The 26,620-nt window shown below is 39.3% G+C and overlaps 1 protein-coding gene across 1 annotated transcript; it reads left to right on the plus strand.

Moving 5' to 3' along the window:
• The first annotated feature begins 8,701 nt into the window (after positions 1 to 8,701).
• On the plus strand, positions 8,702 to 9,385 carry LOC138893786 (uncharacterized). The gene has a single exon (XM_070178448.1). The coding sequence runs from the start codon at positions 8,702 to 8,704 to the stop codon at positions 9,383 to 9,385; it is 684 nt and encodes a 227-aa protein (XP_070034549.1).
• Positions 9,386 to 26,620: the final 17,235 nt, after the last annotated feature.

Genomic DNA, 26,620 nt, shown 5'->3' on the forward strand with positions numbered 1-26,620 from the left:
TCCTTTATTATTTATTGCTTCAGTGCCTTAGCCTTACTGCTCTGTCATATTTTCTATGTTCTTGTTGTTATTTTATCTCACATGTATACAACAATTATATATTGGATTGAAATCTTTACTTTATATCTTAAGTCATATAAAACTTAGGCAAGCCTTAAAGAACCTAGGATTAAAAGAAACATTCGTTAGTAACTAATCCTACATTCGCTAATTATAAGTTGTTCTTCTATATTTTCGATAAAGTTTCGTAAAGATTTTGAAGCCGAAAATATTAGCAAGAGATGGAAGGTCCTCTTTCAAAAAAGAAAAACAGAACTGAATCGTAAATTTGATCTTCAAAAGGGAAATCAAATCATTTTGAAAATAAGGTGTTGTCGCCCAAAAAATAAGGATTTTCAAACGGTATTTTTCAAGTCTAATATCTAAAAGCCAAGGTACATCTTAGACTTACTTTCATAACACCTTCATCTCATCAAAGTAATATGAACTTCCATGCTTTAGGAACAAAGTGTTTTAGTTTAGCTTTTTCTTTTCACATATTTTCTAAAATACAAACAACCTATATACTATTTTAAAAGCTCTTTTCAAGCATACATACACTAACTTTATTTTTCATTACTCCTCTATAAATTGATACCTCTTCTAAACTACAGACTTCTTTCGTAAGTATTATGTCCTAATGCACATCAAGTCATACTCTCTTTTGAAAATAGTTAAGGAATAGTGCAAATAATTGATTCCAAATCTAGTCTAAGTCCTATGGAGCTACCTCAGGTATATGTTAAGGGGTGCCTAACACCTTCCCCTAAGAAGAATAAGAACTCTTACCCATAATCTCTCCAGTTAGCAGACTAATAAAGAATACGACTTTGTAATTAAATAGGTAACCTAGTATACCTTTAAATATTAGGTAGCGACTCTCTTTCATCAATAACAGAGAAACCACAAGTTGAATCTTGTTTTGACTAGTGCAAAATAGGGTGCAACAACATGGCAACTCTGCTGGGGATTTCACACTTAGGTTCTGACCTTAGAAGACTTAGACTAAATTTGGCATTCATATTTATTTGTGCATTGCTTTAATTGTATTTGCAATAACGTGCTTACCTACTTTATTTGCTCTTTATGCTTATACTTATTGTTACCACACTCTTATCTGTTACTGCTTTATATATACACTGTCATCACATTTGTTCCTATCGAGTCTTGGTTGTACACTATCACACACAATGGCACGCGAGGGTTGTCTTTCACACCCCTCCGAACCTTCTTTTCAAAACTCTCTAGTTTCAGAGAAAGGCTTTGTCAGGTCAACTAACATAACTTCTCGCAGCCTTTAGTCTAACTCAAAAGTAGGAAACACTCTACTCTAGCAAGAATAGGCCACATTACATAAACCTTAGGTGACTCAGTCCTTGGCATGAAGACATAATTAGGAAAGCCACCTTAATGTTAACGGGTCATGCACCCAACGACATGACTTATGTGGAAAGAAAAACAAACCTGACAAAACACTTAAAGATCCGAAGCAAACACTTACTAAACACATTTCCTTTACCCACCTCAGAAAATGGAAATCAACCAAAACATCCCTGAGATTAACATGGTGATGGGAGCGACACACAAGTTGAAGCAGTGGTGGAAGAACATTCGCCGGGAACACAGAGATGAGATTCGGACACACCTGGGGGCACTGACCTCTTTGCTAAACATCCGAGCAGATAGGGTGCTAACTCGCCTATTGATAGAATTTTGGGATTTGGCTAACGTGGTGTTCAAGTTTGCCGACTGTGAGTTAGTACCAACATTGGAGGAAGTTACTAGTTTCACGGAGCTGCCATTCAACGGAAGGAAACCAATACTACCAGTTACTATTCTCGGTTACCAGTTCTTGGATGCTTTAGGCCTAGCTAATAGTCGGGGTCTGAGAAATATCGAGGACGGATGGGTGAGCCTCGACCATATGTTTGACATGTTTGGAAACCGTGAAATCTATGAGTGGTATTCGGGAGAGTTTCATTGTGATCAAGCAACGTGGGAGAGTCTTAGGCCTATCACCTTCTCATTGGCACTGTTGGGATTATTGGTCTTCTCGTAGAGAAGGGGTCGGATCAACATCAACTTATTACCCGTGGTTCTGGCGACCTTCTGTGGCAACCTTTAAGCTACTTTGATGCTGATGGTGCTAGCTGAGATAACGAGGGCTTTGTCCGCATGTGCACGAGGGTATGATTTCTTCAAGGGCTGTAACTTGCTGCTTCAGATCTGGGCTACCAAACATTTCTTCCAACAAGAGGCCACCATTGACTACTTTGTGGGCATAACAACATGATCCGTAGCCATTACGAGAAAATGAGCATTAGGTCTCCCCACATGGGCAAGAAAATTGGAGGGAAATGCTGACCAATCTGAGTGGAGAATAGATCAACTGGAAGCTATCATTGTTAGGTGGAAGAGCAATCTTAAGGACTCCTCAGAAATACTTCATTGAGCTGATCAGACTTAAGGGCATTCAACCATACTCACCTCTGTGAGTTCTCAGATAGTTGGGGATGATCCAGGATGTGCCTTTATGGACCAGGAAAATGCTATACGAGGATGAGTACAACAATTAGATTCTGATCCCTAGGATAAGAAGGCTCAAAGAAGAGTGGAACGACCTGGTGACAATGTTAATGGGTCAAAACTCGTGGTGAAATCCTGAGTATTATGTCTGGATCAGCGAGAAAGACGAGCTGGCCAGGCTAAGCAGAGAGGGTATAGCCTGTCTAGAGGACGAAGTGGCTGCTTTGCAAATTTATCAGGAGATCCTACCGTATTACCTTGTGACTACTTCAATGCACCGTCAAGTGGTCCCAGGATCCATCGATCACATATTGCCACCTGCTGAAGACGATGACGGGGTAGTGGAGTGCATCCAACTAGAGTCTAGTACAGAGCTAGAAGAGGATCCAGAGGAGGGGTCATAGTTCAACGATGATGAGGAGGAGTTTGAAGAAGATCCGGCAGAATATACGGAAGAAGAACCAGAAGAAGATAAGGAGATGGGAAATGACTCCACAGATGGTTACTAGAAGTTGGTTGATTTCCCCTTCTTTCCCACTTTGTAACTTATCCCCAGTTTTCTTTTACTTTCCAAAAGGGAAAGTTGTCCAAGCCCATGCAGTTCTATGAAACAGTGATGTAATCTTTGTTCCCACTTATCTCAGTCCAAATTATCAATGAAAACAAACTTTCTTCGGATCTAAATGTTTCAAGTCTAAATGTTTGTCAAACATCGACGATTTAGGCCTTCCTCTGGCAATGAGAGTTCCCCACGAATTCTAGGAAAACACGCTAGTGTTAATGCATGAATTAATTGCTCTATGTGATCTCCTAGTTGTATAAATGAAGTGTCTGACTCCTGTTTCTTTTTCTTTTCTTATTTTTTTTCTTATTTTTTCTGTTGCTTTATTATTACCCCTAAAAATAAAAGAAAGTTGGTAGAGCATGTTCAATCGGGTTTTCTATAGCTGACATATCCCTTTGATCTTAGATTGTACGGTGGTTCGGGGTGATCATAGGAGAAGGACGATACCAGGAATGATGAACACGTGGCCAGAATGGCCCAGGAAATGGAGTCTCTAAGGGAGGAAGTACAACATATCAGGGAACTATCACATCTAGCCCTGACAACGCTTCCTCAACCACCTCGTTTTCCATATTTGGATTCAATCCCTGACCATTTTCCTTCCACATCATGCCAAAACAACAACACCCCAACTTCAGTCCCTACCACTCAAGTCATACCTCAAGTAACCCCCGCAAACCCACCAAATCCCCCTATCCATACTCCCTACATACCACAGTACGTTCAGGCACCACAAACCCCTCCTATTACCACCAATGCAACTCACACTCCTCCTCGTGACGGAGTCACTTTTACCACTTATCCAAACCAACACATACATGTGGCGATACCTCCTCTCATGAGCGATATGTTCCTCATGTATATGTCATTTCTAAACCTACCTTTACAACGTCTGTCATGGTTAGGGTGCCTTATGAGATTGAGAAATACGCCGAGATGGAGAGGAAAGCCAGGCGTAAGGAAGAGGAGTCAATATTTGAGCAGCTGCAAATCTTGAGAAAACAAATGAAGAACTTCCAAGTCGCTCGAGAAAGTGAAAGTTTGGACTATGGGGATCTGTGTATCCATCCGGATGTGGATGTGCCAGCAGGGTATAAGTCTCCAAAGTTTGATATCTTCAATGGGACGGGTGATACCCAAGCACATTTGAGGGAATACTGTGACAAGTTAGTCGGAGTGGGGAGTAATGGGAAGCTAAGGATGAAGTTATTCATAAGGAGCATGACGGGAGAAGCGCTCACCTGGTATACTCGACTGGATCCGCAAAACTGGAGAACTTGACAAGATATGGTAGAGGACTTCATGAATTGCTTTTGATTCAACACAGAGATCACTCCACATATGTTTGCACTGGTTAGCCTGCAAAAAAAAACCATTCGAGTCATTCCAAGAATATGCACGTCATTGGAGGTCAGAGGCCGCCAGGGCCCAACCTCCGTTGGACGACAGTGGATTAACCAAGTATTTCATCAGAGCTCAGGAAGGGATATAATTCAAAAACATGATGGGAATGATGCGATAGAAATTCCCCGAGCTGGTCAAGATGGGAGATTTTTTAGAAAATGGCATAAAATCTGGCAAAGTACAATCCATGGCAGCATTGCAAGCGGCCAGCAAGGCCATCCAATCAGGGTCAATTGGTAGCGGAAAGAAGAAGAAAGAGGAGGTCTCAGCAGTCGTCCTTTACTATCAACCCAACCCACATCACAGAAACACTTCATATTCCCCAAACAATCATTCACCACCACCCACTTATGCTCCAGTCTATAACACCCAGTGGTATTATCATCCTCAGCCACAATACAACCCTCCTCGAGCCAACAACAACCCAAACCCACAATGACCATATGCTCCTCTCCAAACCACTACTTACTAAAATCGACTCGCTTGTGCACCACGCCCTCATCCCAATTTTGAAGAGAGGTCCCCTAGAATATACCCCGATTGCTGAGCCTTTGGCCCAATTACTCGATTAAGAAGAGCAGGATTGATACATCCAGTGGAAGGAAGGGTTCTTCAATATCCCTCCAAGTATTTTGATGTAACTAAAAGGTGTGCGTACCATTCCAATGTACCTAGACATGATACAGAAGATTGTTTTAAGATGAAAAATGAGATTGAAACACTGATCAAGAGCGGAGCCATTCAGTGCACTCTGGCACCGCCCAATGTGAATTGCAATCCGCTACCAAATAACCGAAATCAAGGGGTCAACATGATCACATTGGATGAAGAATATGACCTAAAGGGAACGATAGTCACTATAGGAAATGTAGAAGCCGCCCGTATCCCTCCTCAAATGGCTCCAATGATTACAGTGCAAGTGAGACCTACAATGACAGTTTAGACTTATCAGCGACAACCTGTCGTTGATACATGAGACAAAGAGAGTTGGGAATACAAAATCGTCCCATGGACGTACCGGCAGAAGGGGAAGGCCAAAATTACAGACTCTGCTTCAACCCATGGTATGACTAGGTCTGGGAGATGCTATGCTCCTAAAGATGCCAATAAAGGGAACTTGGTAAGAGAGCAAATTCAAAGAAGGAACATAATAGACCCAGAAGCCGCCAAGTTCTGGAAGACAATGTCCACCAAAGAGTACTCCGTGAAGGAGCAGCTGAAGAAAACCCCAGCACAGATATCAATCATTGTTTTGTTGATAAGTTCCAACAATCATAAGGATGCCTTGTTGAAAATACTAAGTGGGGTAAGTGTACCAAGAAACACCACCAGTGAGGCGCTAGCCGCGATAATTAGGAAAATGGTCAAAGCGAATATGATCACTTTCAGAAGAGATGAACTTCCTGCCAAAGGCGCAAGTCACAACAAAGCTCTCCATATCACTATCAAATATGGGGATAAAGTGGTGTCCCAAATGCTGGTCGATGGAGGGTCAAGAGTCAACATTTACCCGCTCTCTACCCTACGAGAGTTAGGAATCCATTTAAGGGAAGTCAAGGAAAGCAATGTGAGGGTGAGGGCCTTTGATGGTTCGCAGATGGATGGCGTCGGAAAAATTTATTTGGCTTTGCAGATCGGGCCGGTCAAATTTCCCATATTGTTTCAAGTAATGGATATCTCTTCCTCTTACAACTTGTTGCTGGGAAGGCCCTGGATACGCATGGCAGGGGCCATCCCATCCACTTTACACCAATGCATAAAATTTGAGTGGGGAAGTTAGGAGATCGTGGTCCACGGTGATTGGGGTCACTATGCTTATTTGGAGCATGTTATTCCATTCATTGAAGGGCTAGACGGAGTTTCTTTCCATGCAGTGGAAATCATGCAAACTACCGAAATGAAAGAGACTGAACAAAACTTAAGAATGCAGTCGCTGTATAGATCCAAGATGGTTATGAGGGAGATAATAAAATATGGATACAGGCCAGGAACATGGCTGGGAGCCAGGTCGGAAGGGATCACAGAGCCAATTAAATCTAATGGGTAGAAAGGAAGGGTCGGTATAGGATATCAGCCTCTGGTTGGGAAAGCTCATACCGGTAGCTCCGGGAAAAAGGTTTTTGTGCCAGAGCATGTTTCAAGTCCAGGTCAGAGTTCAGTACCGGAAGATGACATCATCGACGAGATGGGAAAAATGTTCGTGAATATAATCGAAGAATGCTTGAAGGGACTAACATCAAGACACCGACTATTAGGGATGCCGAAATAGGGGAAGAGCTGCGGAATTAGACCTCCAGTCCATCTTTGGTTCACCTGGAGTCTTGGTAGTATGGAACTGTAAAAGTTTTCTTTTGAAAAGTGCACGGTTAATTGAGGCATACACCGTGTCAGTACCTTTTTGTCATTTGCCTATTGTGAATGCTTAAGACGTTCCTTTTTTGATTAAATAAAAAGAATCATTTTCTCAAAATTTTGCAACTTTATTTACCGCTTCATTTATACTTAGCTTTTCTTTTTAGTAATCAAAATTCTAAAAACTTGCATTCCGCGATTGTGACATATAACAAAAACTTCGAGCATAACGACCCAGATTACGAGGATTATGATGAGAGTATGATGCCATACAATCTCCCACAGGAGATCGAACAGCTGGAGAGTCAGAAAAAGCCCAACCTCGAAGAAATGAAAGTGGTTAACCTTGGAAGTGAAGACGTGAAAGAAACCAGAATCAACATTCATCTAGAAGCTGAGTAGAAGGAAAAGCTGGTTGTGCTCATCCAACAATACATCGGTGCATTTGCATGGTCATATGATGATATGCCGGGATTAAGCACTAACATTGTCTCTCATCGACTGCCCACCGATCCTACTAGAACGTCGGTTAAGTAAAAACCTAGAAAATTCATACCTGATTTAAGTCTGAAGATAAAGGAAGAAGTGACCAAGCAGATAGAGGCGAATGTGGTAAGGTCACCAATTATCCCAGCTGGTTGGCAAATACAGTCCCAATACCCAAGAAAAATGGAAAGATCAAAATATGTGTGGATTACCGAGATCTCAACAAAGCTAGTCCAAAGGAAGATTTCCCTCTGCCAAATATCCACATCCTCATCGACAACTGCGCGAAGCATAAACTGTAGTTATTTGTGGATTGTTTCGCTGGGTATCGACAAATCTTGATGCACGAGGAAGATGAAGATAAGACAGCCTTCACCATACCTTGGGGAGTTTATTGCTATAGATTCATGTCGTTCGGTCTCAAGAACTCCAGAGCCACCTACATGAGGGCCATAACGACCCTTTTTCATAACATGATTCATAAGGAGATCAAAGTATATGTGGATTACATCATCATCAAGTCTCGGAAAAGTTTAGAGCACTTGTACGATTTGAGAAACATTTTTGAACACCTGCGAAGGTATAGTTTGAAATTGAACCCGGCAAAGTGCACGTTCGGAGTCCCTGCAGGAAAATTATTGGGCTTCATTGTAAGTAGGAAGGGGATAGAACTAGGCCCATCATAAATCAAGGCCATTCAGGAATTGCCACTACCGAAGAGCAAGAAAGATGTAATGAATTTCCCAGGTAGATTTAATTACATCAGTCGCTTCATAGCCCAGTCCACGGTAATCTGTGAACCCATTTTTAGGTTGCTGAAAAATGTTGCTGCTACAAAAATGGACCGAAGAGTGACAGAAAGCCTTCGACAGAATCAAGGAGTATCTATCAAATCCACTAGTGCTGGTTCCGCCCGAACCTGGGAAGCCATTGTTACTATATTTGTTAGTTTTGCATAACGCCTTCGGCTGTGTGTTGGGACAGCATGACAAAACTGGGAGAAAGAAGCAGGCCATCTACTACTTAAGTAAGAAGTTCACGCCATGCGAGGCCAAGTATACTTTGATAGAATGCACTTGTTGCGCTCTGACTTAGATTGCCATGAAACCAAGGCATTATATGTCAGCATACACTACACATTTGATATCTCGGCTCGACACGCTCAAATACATCTTCCAGAAGCCGATGCCCACTGGAAAGCTAGCTAAATGGCAAATACTCCTCAGCGAACTTGACATTGTGTACATAACTCAGACGGCTATCAAGGGGCAAGTCTTAGCTGACCACCTCTCATAGAATTCGGTAGATGGGGATTACGAGCCACTCACTATGTATTTTCCCGATGAAGAAGTATTATCTGCTAGAGAAGATATTGCAGAATCGTACCCGGGATGGAGAATGTTTTTTGATGGAGCAGCAAACTTTAAAGGAGTCGGAATTGGGGCAGTCCTGATATCGGAATATAAACAGCACTATCCAGCATCGACGAAGATAAGATTCCATTGTACCAATAATATGGATGAATACGAAGCGTGCATCCTTGGGATCAGAATGGTAGTCGACATGAACGTCAAAAAACTCTTGGTCATAGGGGATTCTGATCTATTGATACACCAAGTCCAAGGGGAATGGTCCACCAAAAATGTCAAGATCCTTCTTGTAGTGTACCTGCACTGCGTGAAGTTCACAAAGATTGAGTTCAAGTATGTCCCCAGGATTCAGAACGAGTTCGCTGACGCCCTTGCAACTCTATCATCAATGATTCAGCATCCAGACAAGAACTATATCGATGAAGAGATGAGGGATCAAAATGCCTATTGCTTCCATGTAGATGAAGAGCTAGATGGTAAACCATGTTATCACGATATTAGAAAATTCCTCGCAACCAGAGAATACCCAAAGAATGCTACTAATGGTCATAAGAGAGCCCTCAGGAGGTTGGCAAACAACGTTTTCCTCAACGGGAAAGTCCTTTACAGGAGGACCCCAGGTTATTGGAAGAAATACATGTAGGAATGTACGGACCCCACATGAATGAGTTCACATTAGCCAAGAATATCTTGAGAACTGGATACTTTTGGATGACTATAAAAAAATGACAATATCCGCTACGTATAGAAGTGTCACCAGTTCTAGATTAACGAGGATTTTATCTGGGTTTCGCCGAATGAGTTGAATGTGATGGGTTCACCCTAGACGTTCGCCGCTTAGGGCATGGATGTGATTGGACCTATAGAACTTTCCGCATCAAATGGGCATCATTTCATCTTGGTAGCTATCAACTATTTTACTAAATGGGTTGAAGCATCTACTTACAAGGACGTCACAAAGAAGGTACTGGTAGATTTTGTCTGAAATAACATCATCTGCAAATTTAGAATACTGGAGTCTATCATCACTGACAATGCCGCTAACCTCAACAGCAACCTCATGAGAGAAATCTGTGAGAAGTTCTGAATCATCCACCGCAATTCCACAGCCTACAGACCACAAATAAATGGGGCAGTCAAGGCAGCCAACAAGAATATCAAGAGGATTCTACAAAAGATAGTGGGCAATCACAGGCAATGGCACGAGAAACTATCTTTCACTTTATTGGGTTATCGGAGCACTATGAGAACATCCACTGGGGCAATGCCATACATGTTAGTATATGGCACTGAAGCTGTGATACCCGCACATGTTGAGATACCATCTTTAAGGGTCATTCAGGAGGCCAAGTTGGATGACGCAGAGTGGATACGGGTCAGATAGGAGCAACTCATGCTCATCGACGAGGAGAAAATGGATGAATTGTGCCATGGTCAGCTATATCAGAACAGGATGGCCAGTGCATTTAAAAAAAGGTGAAGCCTCGCCAGTTCACACCGAGGCCAATTGGTCCTGAAGAAAATCTTTTCCCACCAAGAGGAAGCCAAGGGAAAGTTCGCACCAAACTGGCAAGATCGTTACGTGGTTCACCGAGTATTGTCGAGTGGAGCACTAATCTTGGCAGAAATCGATAGAAGAATCAACACGAAGCCCATCAACTCAGGCGCAATCAAGAGATATTATGTTTGAAGACAAATAGAGTTAGGTTTTTTCTATTACAGAACTACGTTCAACCTGACTTCCCACGGAGGGATACGTAGGCAACCCACGTAGGGTTCAATTTCTTTCCCCCTTTCTTTTGTAATAGAAAAACCAAATATAACTTTTATATGTTGCATCGGAACTACGCCATATTGATTACCTTAGAAAGGAATACATAGGCAATCCTCATCGGATTCAGTCATCTCTTGTAATTGAACTACGTCCTGGTCTGATTCTATTAGGATACGTAGGCAGTCTGAGTCAAACTCGGCCATCTTATTCTTAATCTCATCATTTTGCATATGTTGTAATTGAACTACGTATTGACCTGATTCCATTTAGATACGTAGGCTGCCTGATTTAGGCTCAGTCATCCTCATCATATTTTATCATAATCCACGAACTACGTGCATACCTAATTCTGTCTTGGATACGTAGGCAACCTAAAAGGGTTCGATCACAACCTTAGGAAAACCTTTGCAATGCATTAGTTTGAATTAGGACGCAGTCTCAGCGGCAAGCAGCCACATCATCAAGCATCAGGAAATATCGACATCAACGGGATAAAGTTTTCAAGAAGAGATGCTCGCGTGTGGAGAACATCTCGTAACATGTCATAAACCAGAACGATAGCATTTTCCTTAAAATAAAGTATTTTCTAAAAGTACAGTAATTTGTTCCACCTACCGAACTTCGCGGCGCAACCATATCATAGGTCGGGGCAAACCAACACTGCGGTCGACACAAACCAACTACCCCGCTAAGAATTTTTCTTTGAGTGTAGGGTCAACATGAACCAAGGAAACATTGAGACCACACTGGGGCAAGTGACGGTTCTGCGACCTTCCTAAGATTATATTAAATTCTCCTTTACTTGAATATTTTCTTGTACGGCTAAGGCTAATCTTTGAATACTTTGCAGGTACCTTGGAGTCAGACCACTGATACGGGAAAACCATGTACATAGCAAACTGCATGCTCAAATTATTGGAGCATCCTGTACAAAACAAGCCATTGGCTTCACCAATTGAAGCCCTGTATATAGCCAAACCGCCTGCTCAGCTAATCGGAGCACCTTGTACAAACGAGCCGTCGACTTCACCAATTGAAGTCCTGTATATAGCAAACTATTAGCTCAATCGATCGGAGTTCCTTATATAAAATCGAACGTCGGCTTCGCCAATCGGAGCCTTGTATATAGCAAACTGTTCACTTTGCCAATAAAATAATCTGCATCGTCGCTCTGTCGCAAAGGATGCCAGAATAGATAGTCGCAAACCTCGTCACTGACGTTTTGCCAAATGATGGCCGCAACTTAGCTTTGCAATCAAGAGTATCTCTTGGGAATGCTTTTATTTTTCTTTGCTATTACTTTGAATGTTTTGATGTTTTGCTCATGCAGCTTCAAGCATGATTACGGTTTTAAGTCAATCACTCCCAAGTAGAGAGTGTTTTATATTTGCTAGTGCAAAGCTCTCCCAATAAGCGGAGACGGACTCTACAAATCAAATTTCTCCCAACAAGCGCAGACATTTCTCAGTGCAAAGCTCTCCCAACAAGCGGAGACGCACTCTACAAATCAAGCTCCCCCAACAAGCGGAGACAATTTTCAAATGCCCCGATAGTTGCGGAACGGTATACAGCCCGACTAACAAATCGAGTCAAGATCAAGTATCCCATCATCCCGATCCCGAATAACGGCTCTCCGCCAGCCAGACATCATCATTCATGCATCATCTACATCGCATCTTAATATATTTTGCATTGCAATATATTGATATGTGTGTATTTCATTTATTTTGCAGGAACAAACATCGCAACGAGGAACTCTTTCTAAGAGGTAGACCAAACTACAAAGCTATGAGGGACAACAAACTCATTAGTGGGCCAAGGATCCAAGTTCAATCACAAAAGACAAGTGGAACTCAAAATTTTCAAATCCTTCAAGTCAAGCCACAGATTCAAGCTATCATGAGTGTCAATTCCTCTGTCACGCAGTATCGTCATAATACGATACTGGGGAAATTTCTGCGAGCATCGCTTTCTCAAAAAATCTTTACTCCAGAACTACATGAGGCATGATCCTCGTTAAGCCCGAGATATGTAAGCAATTCAAAGCCAGAATTCAGCCTCAAAATTCTTCCCAAAATCCTCCCAGATTCTTCCTTAACTCCCAATCCTGCAGCTCATAATCTTTGTGCCATTCCAACGATGTATGACTAAAGTTGGGATAAAATTTGCTTTAGTTCAATTTCTTTGCCCGAAAACTCTTTCATCGTCTCCGGTCAAAGCGGCGCATCTATTGACGACCAATTTTGACCCTCCCTTTAAAATTAATTTACTTATATTTAATAATTTGCAATAAATATTTGAAAGTATTTCTTGTTAATAAATACCTATTTTTACAAATTAATTAAGCATTAATTTTGAAATTAATCATTCAGCATTAATAATATGTAATTACAAATGTACTTACTATTTTAATATTATTAAAAATATTTAATATGTCATCGAGGTTTTTGTAATTAATTTAGCGAATTACTTCTTAAGATTTTGATTAATTATATTACCATGTTCTAAATTAGTGTTGCAATTTAGAAAATAAAGTATTTTTGAACAATTAATTACAATAATTAGTAGTATATTTTTTTAGAAATTATTTATGTTTAATTAAATTAATTTTAAAGGGGTTAAAAACTATAAGGCTATAATTGCAAATGCCCCATGAAATGCAATATGGTCATTTATTAAATCAATTTCAGCCCAAAACATAAACCCAATCTCACCTGACCTAGTCTGAAAATTACCCTCCCATCCACCTTGGTTATCCAGGCCATCTCGTCTAAGCCAATAACAAAGTGCCACATCATCGCTCTCAAACACTCGCACAAGAAACACACTTCGTCTGGACCGTTGATCCAAATGATCAACGGTCAGTAATTATACTAATATTTTCCTTTTATTTTAATATTCATCGATGATTTATCTCTGCCGTTGGATTAAAAGAAATCCAACAGTCGTCTTTTTTTTTTCCAATAAACGTTTTTATCTCCGAAATATCGGAGCCGTTGATCACAATGATCCAACGGCTCCCGTTCCATCTCTCATTCTTAACTTGGAGACACCCCCCAACCCTAGCTCATTCTTTCCCAAAATAGCCGCCCTAATTTCCCTTTTCTCTCTTCCATCTCTCAAACCCCATCAACCTTAATCAATCACGAACCTTGAACCAATTCGTGCAAGGTCACAAATCCAGTCTTCAAGTCCTCCTCTTTTCCCCTACATCCACGAATCTAGCCGATCTTCCCCATTTTCATCATTAAATTAAAAATCCCTCAAATCTGGAGTCCTACCTTGAAGATGTAACTTCAAATCTCTTAAATCCTCCCTTGCTTTATCAAATCGGAGCATGCATGAAGTTTTTAAAAGGATTCATTATGAGGATTCTTTACCCAGAGATCAAACGCAGTGACCTTTGGGTTTTAAGTACTGACCCATGATCTTCTGCCTTCAACAATCAATCTCTCTCTTCTCAGGTAAAAATCCTTGTTGTTTTCCCTTCTACTCTTCTCTAATTTCACTCATTTTGCTCACACCATCAGCTCATCATCATCTTCCACTATCAAATTTGAATTTTGTTAAACCCTAGAGGCATTGAATGCCACTATAAAAGGATCCTTCAATGCTCTCACCTAACAAAGGAAGATACACCTTGAAATCACCTAATGAGCAAAGAAAAAATATCAACTTTAGTTTTGAGTAGTAAGAATCAAGCTAGGGTTTTCTAACTAGCTTCTAATTTTCTTTCTTCTTCTGAGCCTTACACTGGTTGAAGTTCGAGCTCTTGATCCCATACGGCTAAGAAAGAGTCTCAATTTGGTCTGCTGTCCTAGAGAAGGTCAGTACACCTCCACCTTTTCTCTTTTGATTATCTTATTCGAATATCATGAACATGTTGCTGTCTTTTAGTAATTATGTTCGTTTATGATGTTTGTCATTAGTGTACAGATGTGATTTTCAGTTCATGATGATATGTTGTTAATTTGAGGTCATCTGTCATACTTTTTGAGTATCTTTAATTGGTATGAATTAAGTTATTATGTGACCTTAATGATTTCCATTCTTGAATTCAAATAGTTTGCATGATTAAGTTTTCTTAATATGCCATAATGGCTTCTCATGTTTACCTAGACTTCAGATTTTCTTTTAATGATTCTGCCGTGATCTCTATCCCTACCACACTATCTTCTACATCATGTTGTTATGTAGTCGAGGTTGGTGTTTAATAATTCTAACTAGAATAGACATGAAAGCTCGTAGTTTAATCCTTCATCACTTAGATGAAGCATGTGGAGTTTAAGTGTTTAAGTACTCTTGTAATAACCCGACCAGTCATTTTGACCTCTAGCACTCCGTTTGACAGTTTGAGGCCTTGAGTAGCTTCACTTCTTGTAATATGACTTGTACGTGTGGTCGGAATTGGATTTTTGGGAAGTTCGGAGTTGATTCGGAAGCTTTAAGTTGGAAGAAGTGACTAAAGTGTGACTTTTGAGTAAACGACCTCGAAATTGGGATTTGAAGGCTCCAATAGGTTCGTATGATGATTATGAACTTGGGCGTTTGCCCAAAATTTCATTTGGATATTTCTAGAAGGTCTCGACACTAATCGACGAAAATTAAAAATTTGAAGGTTTGGAATGTTCATAAGTTTAACCGGAAGTTGTCTTTTATGATATCGATTTCGGATTTCGATTCCGGAAATTTAAGTAGCTTCGTTATGTTATTTATGACTTGTTTGCAAAATTTAAAGCCATTCCGGATTGATTTGATATGTTTCGGCATGAGTTTTGAAAGTTGGAAGATTAAAACTTTATTAAGTTCGATTTGTGGCGCGATTCATGATTTTGATGTTGTTAGGTGTGATTTGAGGACTCGAGTATGTCCATGTTATGTTACGGGATTTTTTGGTATATTCGGACGGGGTCCCGAGTGGCTCGGGTGTGTTTTGCGGTGCGTTTTGAACGAGTTTGGGCATTTCGGCACTCAATGTTCTAGAACAGTTGAAGTGCGGAGGGCACATTTTGGAGTGTTGAGGCAAAGCCCCAAGTGCGGACTGCAGAGGAGATGTGCGAACCGTAGAAAGGGGAATTTGTAGGTTTGATTGTCTGACTTCAGAAGCTTATAGTTTTGAATCTATAAGGAATTTGGAGATGATCCAAAAATGAAAGTTGTATCTCTTTGAGTCTAGTTTCCAGAAAGGTAAACTATTCATCATGTAGACATTTGTATAGAAAGTTATGGGAAATTTACTAAAGTCTTATAGTGCAGTCACTGTGGATGTGCGACCGCACAATCTGGATCGCGGCCGCGGGACTTGGGATGTGCGGACCGCACAAAAAAGTGCGGTCAGCACAATGGGAGATCAGATTTTTGTATTTTATAAACAAGGATTAGAGTATTATTTCACATTTGGACTTATGGGAGCTCGATTTGTGGCCATTTTTCATAGGTTTTTCAAGAAATTCATCGGGGTAAGTGATTCTAACTCGGATTTGGGTAATATACATGAATATATCATTGTTTTCAACATTTAATTAGTAGTTTGAGATGGAAATTTGGGAAAAATTGTAGAAACTTCATAAACTATAATTTGAGGATTTGAAGGTCGAGTTTTGATTGGATTTGACTAATTTTGGTATGGTTGAACTCGTGGTTGAATGGGTGTTCAAATTTTGTAATATTTTCGGATTCCAAGATGTGGGCTCCACCATTGACTTATGGTTGATTTTTCGAGCGGAGTTGGAAATTTTTATAAATTGTTAAATTATGAGTTATAGAGTATATATTTATGGATTTGTACATTTGTTTTACTAGTTTTGGTGAGACGAGCATCAGTTTGAGGTGTTTGAGTGGCATTGGAGCATGTTATGGAACTTCAGAGCGAGGTAAGTCTCATGTCTAACCTTGTGAGGGGGAAGCTACCCCTAGGTGATATTTATTGTTATGTGCAACTAGTTGTGGGTGCTACGTACGCATGAGGTGATGAGAGTCCGTACGCAGCTAAAGTATGTTTATGTCTGGGTAGACTTAGGACTTTATCATGTAATAATTGCATTATTTGAACTCGTTCTGCTGGCTTAATTAATTAAACTTATAACTGAATTTGATTTAGTAATAAATATATGTATACTAGGCCGAGCCTTAACACTTTGAGTTGTGGGCGAGTTATTTGAGAAACGGTAAAGATTATATTCATTATGTGCTCATGTACTGTATTGTAAATATATGTCTCATAATTCGGTAACTTCCTTCCTTTTCTTGTGGAGCGGGTTGAATGCCTCGGCAGTATAATAAATGCATCTATGGTTCATGCCGCTCATTCCTCGGTAGTGTACACATTATTCTGGATCGGGTCGAATGACCTTGGCACAATCGTGCGTTATATCGCTAGTAGTCCGAATATTCACGAGATAAACCTTCCACTGATGGCCGGCATTTTTATGGTATTCCTTATTTATTTGATATTGACTCTTGGCATTTTCTGAGCTGTTAAGGTAGAATACAAGATCGAGAGATTTATACTTTGAAGAAATATTTGAAAGATTATAAAATTTACAGATTTTTCCCACTATCATTGTGCACTTCATATATGTTATGAATTATTATATTATTTTATTACACGTCTAATAAGTGTCGATGTCGACCCCTCGTCACTACTTCTTCAGGGTTAGGCTAGATACTTACTGGGTATGCGCTGATTTACGTACTCATGTTGCACTTCTGCACTAAATGTACATGATCTGACAAGTTTATTTGGTGATCTTGGTGCGTAGGCGCATCTGTTGAGAAGACTTTATGTGAGCTGCAACCCAGGCTATGCATCGCAGTCCACCGAGTCCCCATCGTACTATTTATTTTATCTCGTGTTTTTTACATTCTGGACAAATATTGTATTATTATTGTACTCCTTAGAAAATGCTCATGCACTTGTGACACCGGATTTTGGGGTTATACTAGTTGATGCTTAGGGTTTCATACATTATTATCGCCTTTCATTTCTTTTATAAATTACAAATGTTGTACATTCCCGTGACTTGGAAGTGTAAATCTCCTTTTTTTATTAAAATTTGTGATTTCGAAAGTAATAAAATGAGCAATCAAATTGATAAATTATTGTTGGCTTGCCTGACGGCGGCGTTAGGCGCTATCACGACCTATAGTGGATTTTGGGTCGTGACAGCTCTCCTGCTTTGTATAAGTGTTTGCTAATTCTAAGAGCAACTTCTGAGTCATTATTGTGAGAGTCTTATGTCTGTGTCTAACCGTTAGTTACATCTCTAAATCTCTATGTGTGAAACAATCTCATTAAGGTGAAATTTTATGAACATCAGTAACCATTCTACATATATTCTGTTATGATCAAGTTAGCTTTCATAAAATAGGTTTTAGTCATGTTTGCTATAGTTGAATGATAACTGTTTTACAAGCTGAGGATAACTACATCATGTTTAGATGTTAATCTTAGTCTGTACAACTGAGTTAAACATGTTTGGTACAATATCTTCTTTGTGTTTAACCCCCTTTATGACAGTGCTGACTTGGTCTCATAATAAGTGAAACTCACCATGTCCTTGTAAGATCATAACTTTATTTGAAGTATCTATGTGTAGCTTAATGAAATGCTGCATGTACCTCTGTTTGTCTTCATGATTTCATATCCCTGTACACTATTTTGAAACTGCACTCAGTCCTCTCTTTCCCTGTTAATTTGAACTGTACCTGGTGTGAAAATCCTAAGAGAAACTTCTTATTGTTGTTGCTTAAACACAATAGTTTACCTATTTCAATATAAGGTTAATACTCTTATGGAGATATGGTTCTGCCATCAATTCCAAAATATAGTAAGATTGATAATTTGTGATCCTATTAAGCACCTTTAGGAATTTCTTGTTTGAATCTGTAAACCTGTAGTCATGCTAAAGAGTTCTAGTTATATTCTGCTATCTTTAATAACATCTATAGAGGTTGCTAACTATGACAGTTTGTCTGAACCTTTGTTGATGCTTTAAAGAGTTCTAAGTAGTATTGTTAACCTTTATGTGTGCTAGTGACAAGAACTGAGTTGAAGCAATTTGTGATTAGTCTGTTAGGACAAAGGCATCAGTATTTTTGTGATGCTGCATATCTGAACTGTGTGCTCTTTATTTATCCTTAAGATGTGATCTCAAGTGTTTGGTTCGTTAGCAGTAACAGTATAGTGTTCCTGCCTCTATATGTGTTTGGAACCTGACCTTCAGACTTGTTTAACGAGTGTTTCATTCACTTAGTATTGGAAATACAGTTATAAAAAAATGAAACTGTTTCTGTGTCCGTATGGTATTCTGCCAAGAAAGAAGTATACTTATGTGGTAGGGTGTATTATGGTAGTTGGTTTACATTGAAAGAGCCTCATTGTCACTTAAACATATGATAAAAAATAAGTCGTTAGTGGCTAGGTATAAATGATTCTTTAACTGATAATAAATTCCAAAATCTTCATCTAACACATACTAGTTCCAAATCACTTCAGGTTATTAAATAAATTATACCTCTCAAGCCATAACATAATATCAAGTGTACTCAGGTTCGGAGAAGGTATCACGCACGATTTATGCCGAGGTCGTACGGCCCGATCCAAAATACTGTGTGCACTGTCGAGGGTCGAACGACGTGAACCATAGATGCATATATTATACTGCCGAGGCGAACGGTCCGCTCACACGAGAATAGAGAAGTTTACCTCGCTTGCGGAAGTACTTGCGACGCGAGAGGACATGAATTTCTCAGAGTTATTAAGTATTCCTCAATTCTTTCCCCAAATAAGAAATCTGACTTGGAAGTTTCCAACTTTAAAATCTCTAGTCTCAGCTTTATTTAAGATAATTAATATGCACAACAAGCATGCGAGTACAATTAAAAGCATGATGTAAATCTAAGACTACCCGAACATCTCATGGAATATAGGTACACATGGGCCCTCATCACCTAGAGCGTACATATTCCCACACATGTAATTCACAACAAAAATACACCTAAGGGGATGAGTTCCCTCTTACAAGGTTAGGCAAGATACTTACCTCGTTCTCAAGCTCACTTCCGGTCCACTAATCCGCTCTAAAACCTCCAAATCAATGCTGAACAATCCGAAACTAGTAAAATACTATATAATTTAATCTATATATACTCAAAACTTCATAATATATCTATTAGAGTAATCACCCAACCCAAATTGGAAGATTTCTTAAAATTCTCCCCCGGACCCACGTGCCTGAATTCCGGAAATTTTTGAAAATAAATATTACCCATAGCCTCACGAACTCAAATATATAATTTTTACTTAATTCCATAATCAATTTCGTGGTCAAATCCCATTTTTACAAAAACCCTAGGTTCTTCACAAATCCCACAAGATTTCATAATCTTTCCATGTTTAATCTAGCTAAAACCCGCAAAATTAACTTGAAAATGGGTGGGAGTTACTTACCTTAGGATATTGATGATAATCCCCCTCAAATGAGCTCTTAAAATCGCCCAAGACCAAAAGAAATATGAGGGAAAATGGCCTAAGTCTCGAATTAAAAACACTCACTACCCAGCGACTTCCGCACGTGCGGCCACTAGATTGCAACTGTGAAACATCAAGTGCGGTCAAAAGGTCGCACCTATGATCCTTCACTGCCTCTAGTTTTCCTGCTTCTGTGAACGGAGGGACGCTTCTGCAGGTCTGCTTCTGCGGATTCCTTTTGCTCCTGCGATCCACAACCGGCCAGCCCAAGTCCGCATCTTCAAAGCCTCGATCACTTTTGCGGGCGCGCAGATGTGGAACAACCCTTGCACATGTGACCACCCAGCTCCAGCCTTAGGTCTTCTTCGGCGAACACTGGGCCACTCCTGCGAGTTTGCACCTGTGGCCCTTTCCACGAGGTGCGATTGCACCAGATCTGAAGCACCAACAGTTCTCCCACGCCAATTTTGAGCCCGATTCCAATCTTTTCACACCCGGAGCCCCCAGGACCCCATCCAATCACACTCACACATCTACCAACATTAATTGAATATGAATTGAACACCAAAATAACATATAGAATTATGAATTGAACACCAAAATGCATGAATTGAATATGAAACTCAAAAACTTAAAAACAACACTTTCGCGCGTCTGATTCCTATCAAATCAACTAGGAATGATGCCAAATTTTGTGTGCCAGTCATAAATTACCATACAGAGCTATTCCCGGTCTTGGAATCCCAAACGGATCTCGATAACACCAAAACCAACTTCAAACCAAATTAAAAGAACTTGAAAAACCTTTAATGTGCTAACTTTCAATATTAAGCGCCGAAACGCTCCCGGGTCATCCAAATCCCGATCTGAACATACGCCCAAGTCTAAAATCATCATACAAACCTAGTGGGACCATAAAATCTCGATTCCGAGATCGTTTACTACAAATGTTGACCCAAGTCAAACTTAACCCTTTTAAGCCAATAACAAGGAACTAAGTGTTCCTATTTTAACCCGAACCCTTCCAAATCCCGAACTAACCATCCCCGCAAGTCATAAAATAGTAAAAGCACATACGTGGAGTATTATTTAGGGTAACGGGGATCTAGAAAGCAAAATGACCGGCCGGGTTATTACATTCTCCACCTCTTAAACAAACGTTCATCCTCGAACGGGTTTAGAATCGTACCTGGAGTGCCGAATAAGTTTGGATATCTGCTCCGCATGTCCTCCATGGTCTCCCAAGTTACTTCCTCGACTGGTTGACCCCTCCACTGAACATTTACCATAGAAATCTTCTTGGATCTCAACTGGCGAACCTACCTGTCATCAATGGCAACTGGCTCCTCCTCATAACCTAGGCTCTCATCTAACTGAACCGTGTTGTAGTCTAACACATGCGACCTGTCGGCATGATACTTCCAGAGCATAGACACGTGGAAGACCGGATGAACTCCCGATAGACTTGGAGGCAAAGAAAGCTAATAAGAAACCTCCCCAACTCGTCTCAACACCTCGATTGGACCTATAAAACTTGGGCTCAACTTGCCCTTTTTGCCGAATCTCATGATTCCTTTCATCGGTGAGACTTTCAACAGGACCTTCTCGCCCACTATAAATGATAAATCACATGCCTTATGATCCGTGTAACTTTTCTATCTAGACTGTTCTGTGCGAAGTCGCTCCTGAATCAACTTTACCTTTTCCAAGGCATCCTTCACCAAATCAGTACTATATAACTTAGCCTTGTCGGGCTCAAACCATCCGATGGGCGAACGACATCACCGACCATACAACGCCTCAAATGGATCCATCTCAATGCTGGACTGATAACTATTGTTGTAAGAAAACTCATCCAAAGGCAAGAATCGATCCCGCTGCCCTCCGAAGTCAATCACATATGCTCTAAGCATATCCTCCAAGATCTGAACCGTCCTCTCTGACTGCCTGTCGGTCTGCGGATGAAAGGTTGTGCTGAGCTCTACTCGGGTCCCCAACTCACTCTTTACTGCCCTCCAGAAATGCGAAGTAAAATGAGGGGATCTATATGATATAATGAAAACAGGCACACCATGCAATTGAACAATCTCCTGAATGTAAATCTGGGTCAATCTCTCTCATTGTGTGCATAGTGTGGTTGTGATCCTGAATGTCTAAGTGTTATTCGGACACATTCGGCAAAGTTTGAATGTTTGAGAGTAAAGAGAACGATTTGATCTACGATTTTTAGTTTTGATGTCATTTTTGGTGTTTCGAGATTTTGAATATGTTTGGATGAGGTATTTAGACTTGTTGGTATGATTGGACGGGCCGCTGAGGGCTCAGGTGAGTTTCAGATTAGTTTCAGATCATTTTTGCAAAGTTGGGTTGTGTTGGTTCTGGTTCTTTGCATTTGCGATGAGGGGGTCACAAATGTGACCATCACATTTGTGAGTACGTTGTCGCTATTGTGACCTAGTCAAGCTGGGAGGACCTCGCATTTTTGAGGATGTGAGTCGCATTTGCGACTATGGGCTTCTGAGAATGCGTTCGCATTTGTGAAGTTGTGGTATCGCTTTTACGACTGGCAGCTGTGGATATACGCATTTGCGATATTTTTGGTCAAAATTATGACATAGTTTGGCCTGAGCTTTCTTCGCATTTGCGAGCCTGAGGTTGCATTTGCAGTTTTCGCATTTGCGAGCCTCTGATTGCAAATGCGACTTCTACAGCTAGTTTTTAGTTGGTATTTCGGAATTTTGAGCTCATTCTCTCATATTTTGAACCCTAGACGTGGAGAGGGGCAATTTCTCATGGGGATTTTCATTTAAGACTTTGGGGTAAGAGATTTCTACTCATTTTTGGTATTATTTCAAGAATCTACATGAATTATTAACACCGAAAATATGAAATTTTGGGATAAAATTTGATGTTTTGCCTACACTTAAGAGAGTGTATTTTGGGGATTTGAGTACCGATTTGGACTCGATTTTAGAATCTAATCATATATAAGGACTCGATAGAATATGGGTCATCAGTTTTGGTATTGGTTATGGATTTCGAGCATGCAAGTACAAGTTGACTTTTGTTCACTTTGTGTGAATTCTTCAAATATCAAAGCTTTATGGATTGGGATCACTTCCTATGGTGTTGGTTGACTTCCTTGATTGGTGTTTGGCTAGATTTGAGATGGTTAGAGGTTATTTCTCAAGCAAAAACGATTTTGGGGATTTGGACTAACCCGCATAAGGTAAATGTCTTTCTTAGCTTTGGTTGGGGGAATTTTTCCTATTAATTGGTATTGTTTGCTATATGGGGGTGATGTATATATGCCGTGATGAGAATATATACATGTGCCATGGGTATTCATACTCGGGGTAGATTCTAGTTTACTCTATGCCTTGTTTGGTTGTGTGTTCTACTTGATTCTATGTTATACACAATTGATTGAGTACATGAGCATAATAAACCATGCTAGATCTAATGTTGAGGCTAATGGTACTTATTTTGAGCATGATGAACTATTCTTGAGATTGTTTCTATACTTATTTTAGACACATTATGAACACACACCCGTACTTGTTTTTCTTGTGTTATGCCTTAATAAACTATCTAGAGCTAATATTGAGGCTAATGATACCTTATTTTGTGCATGATGAACTAGTCTTGATATTGTTGCTACACTTGCTTTAGACGTAATTACACGTACGTTATGAACACACACTCGTACTTGTTATTCTTGTGTTATGTCTTAAATTGGTGTATGACTAATTGAGTTCCCTTACCCATGTTAAAGACTGTGAAATGGATTTTGATGCTTATTTGGGCATGATGATTATTTGATTGACACATTACATGTTGGGTCCTTGGCCATACCTACATATAGGCATACATCCTACCTAGGGAACATCCTTGTAGACATACATACATCCATGCAGGATTATTTCTTTGTCCATGTGCATCATATATGTTTATCTTTCATTCATATGAATACATCGCTGCATATGATTATCGAATATGGACTGAGATGATGGCACGGGATTTATGTCATGCTGATATTGTGATATTATTATTGATTTGGCATAAGGTCTTTGCCGTGCGGATTGTGATGTGATATTGATATGGCATGTGAGTTGTTCGTGCAGCACATGAGTTGTCCGTGCGATTGTTATGAGTATGGAACATGAGTTATCCATGCAGGCACGTGAGTTGTCCATGCAATACATGAGTTTTCCATTTTGTTGATACGATTATTGTCACATGAGTTGTCCGTGCAGCACGTAAGTTATCTGTGCATTTATGTCGTGTGAGTTGTCTGTGCCGCGTGTGGATGTTGATCCATCCCCCTAGGGTCGCCCTATCATATTTTTATCTTGATGGCATACATGTAGGTTTTGAGAGCCCGACGGGTTTCTAGTTGATTTTGATGTGGGACCTTATGAGATGAGTTATTAAGCATAAAGGTAAAAGCTTGGCCATTGGAGTGATACTTTGTGCATTTACATGCATTATTCACGCATATCATTTATATATGCTAGTTGATTCTTTTTACATATGTCTAAGACTTGTTAATGAATTGTTGGACACTTGGAGAGCGTTAGATTGATATAAAAAAGAGTTATTATCATACATTAAAATATTAGACTATAAACATGGTATTTAGAAACAGATACAGAATTGGATCACGGTTATATACAGACACTCTACATCCATATAGGAGTGTTGGAACATACACTACTTGATGTATGTCTCTTCGTGAGCGGAGTTGGTGCAAGTTGTATTTGTTGGATCTATTTAATTGGCAAAGATTGTTTACTACCCTTACCCCAGTTGTGCACCTTTGTTATTGACATTTGTTATTTTGTGACTGTCTCTTTGGATACTTTTCTATATTGTACATGTTTATTAAGCTGCATAAGTTATACAAAGTGAGTATCATTTTTACTTAAAAACCTCGTCACTACTTCACTGAGGTTAGTCAAGATACATACTGAGTACATGGGGTCGGTGGTACTCATATTACACTTCTGCACCTTGCATGCAGATCTTGGAGCTGAACTGTTATGGGTGAAAAAGGCTGCTATTAAAGTTATAGCTGCGAACCAGACTTAATCTATCATTTGCTCCTGATAGTTTAGGACTTTATTTCTGCTTATGTAAACTCTAAATAAATATTGTATTTATTCTTTATATCAGCTTTGTAAATCTAAATTATAAGGGCTCATGACTTATACTACCAGTCCCTGGGTTAGTTGTATTGAATTCTTTTGCAATTTTACTTATTATTACTTATGATTTCTCATTATATTTGTAACTTATACTATTTGTCTTACCTAGAAAGTTGGATTAGATGTTATCACGACTTGGTGGGATTTTGGGTCGTAACACAAACTTTTTCAGCTAACCGACTAATTGGTCGGTTGTGTGATCCCATTTTATGAGATAGTTTTAATTATAATAAAAATTAAAAATAAATTTTTATATTTAGCGACCGATATCGGTTGGTTATGTTAAAAACTGATTACCGACCGACTTCAGTTAGTTTTGTTGATAAATTTGAAAAATAATCAATTTTAAAATTTAGGCAACCAACCGATGCCGGTCGTTCATAGGTGAAACATGGTCAAACATTCAAATTACATTGAAATTTATAATCTATTCAATATAAATAATCAATTTTACACTTTATTTTACAAATAATCAACGCACTAACATGTATAATGTACATTAGGCTATATACAATTAAAGTACAACAACGAAGTATTATATATATATATATATATATATATATATATATGAGAGAGAGAGAGAGAGAGAGAGAGAGAGGGAGTACAATAACCTAAGTATGATTGATCATAATATATATATGGAAATAATTAAATGACTCAACGACTTATAACTTAGAAAACTAACTTAGATTAGTGAATATAAAAGATAAAACGTCTCGACCTATATCGATTAATCTATGCCATGCATCGGTAGTTGTAAATCAATTGAATATACTTGTACACATAACGCCATTAACCTATATGTGTCACAAATTAAATAAACAAAAGAAGTTATGACCATGACGACAATTATAAATAAACGTGTTAATACTAATAATCATAAACATATTTAAAATAGAATAGTATTGTTCATCAATTGATCCACTGATCAATTTTTAAGTTTTCAAATGGAGCACTGATCAAGTAAGAATAAGGCATGCTCGCACGTCATATAGAAGCACTAATTCCTAGAAGTTAAAGAAGATGATATGCAATAATGGCTTATACAGTTAAAGTTGTACAACGAAGTATAACATATATTTAGTACAAGATAAGTATGATTAATCATCAATTTTATATATGTGAGTAATTAAAATAACTCATCGAGTTATAACTAATTAGAAAACTAACTTAGATACATGAATATAAGAGATAAAACATATTGACCTACATTGATTAATCTATATCATGCATCATTAGTTATAAATCAATTGAATATAGAATACGAAACGTCTTTGACCTATATATGTCACAAATTAAATATCGTAGCCCCATTGACCAAGCTGACTCAAAAAGGTTCTCATTTTAGATGATCTGATTAGTGCCAGGAGAGCTATCGGAAGCTCAAGGTTGCTTTGAGTACGTAGTGTTGGTGTTACCCATAGG

This window comes from Nicotiana tomentosiformis, chromosome 6 (genome assembly GCF_000390325.3).
Source record: "Nicotiana tomentosiformis chromosome 6, ASM39032v3, whole genome shotgun sequence".
NCBI classification, from domain to species: domain Eukaryota; kingdom Viridiplantae; phylum Streptophyta; class Magnoliopsida; order Solanales; family Solanaceae; genus Nicotiana; species Nicotiana tomentosiformis.

Coding starts and splice junctions, on each gene's coding strand:
- LOC138893786 (XM_070178448.1), top strand. CDS start 8,702: ATGTATTTTCCCGATGAAGAAGTATTATCTGCTAGAGAAGATATTGCA.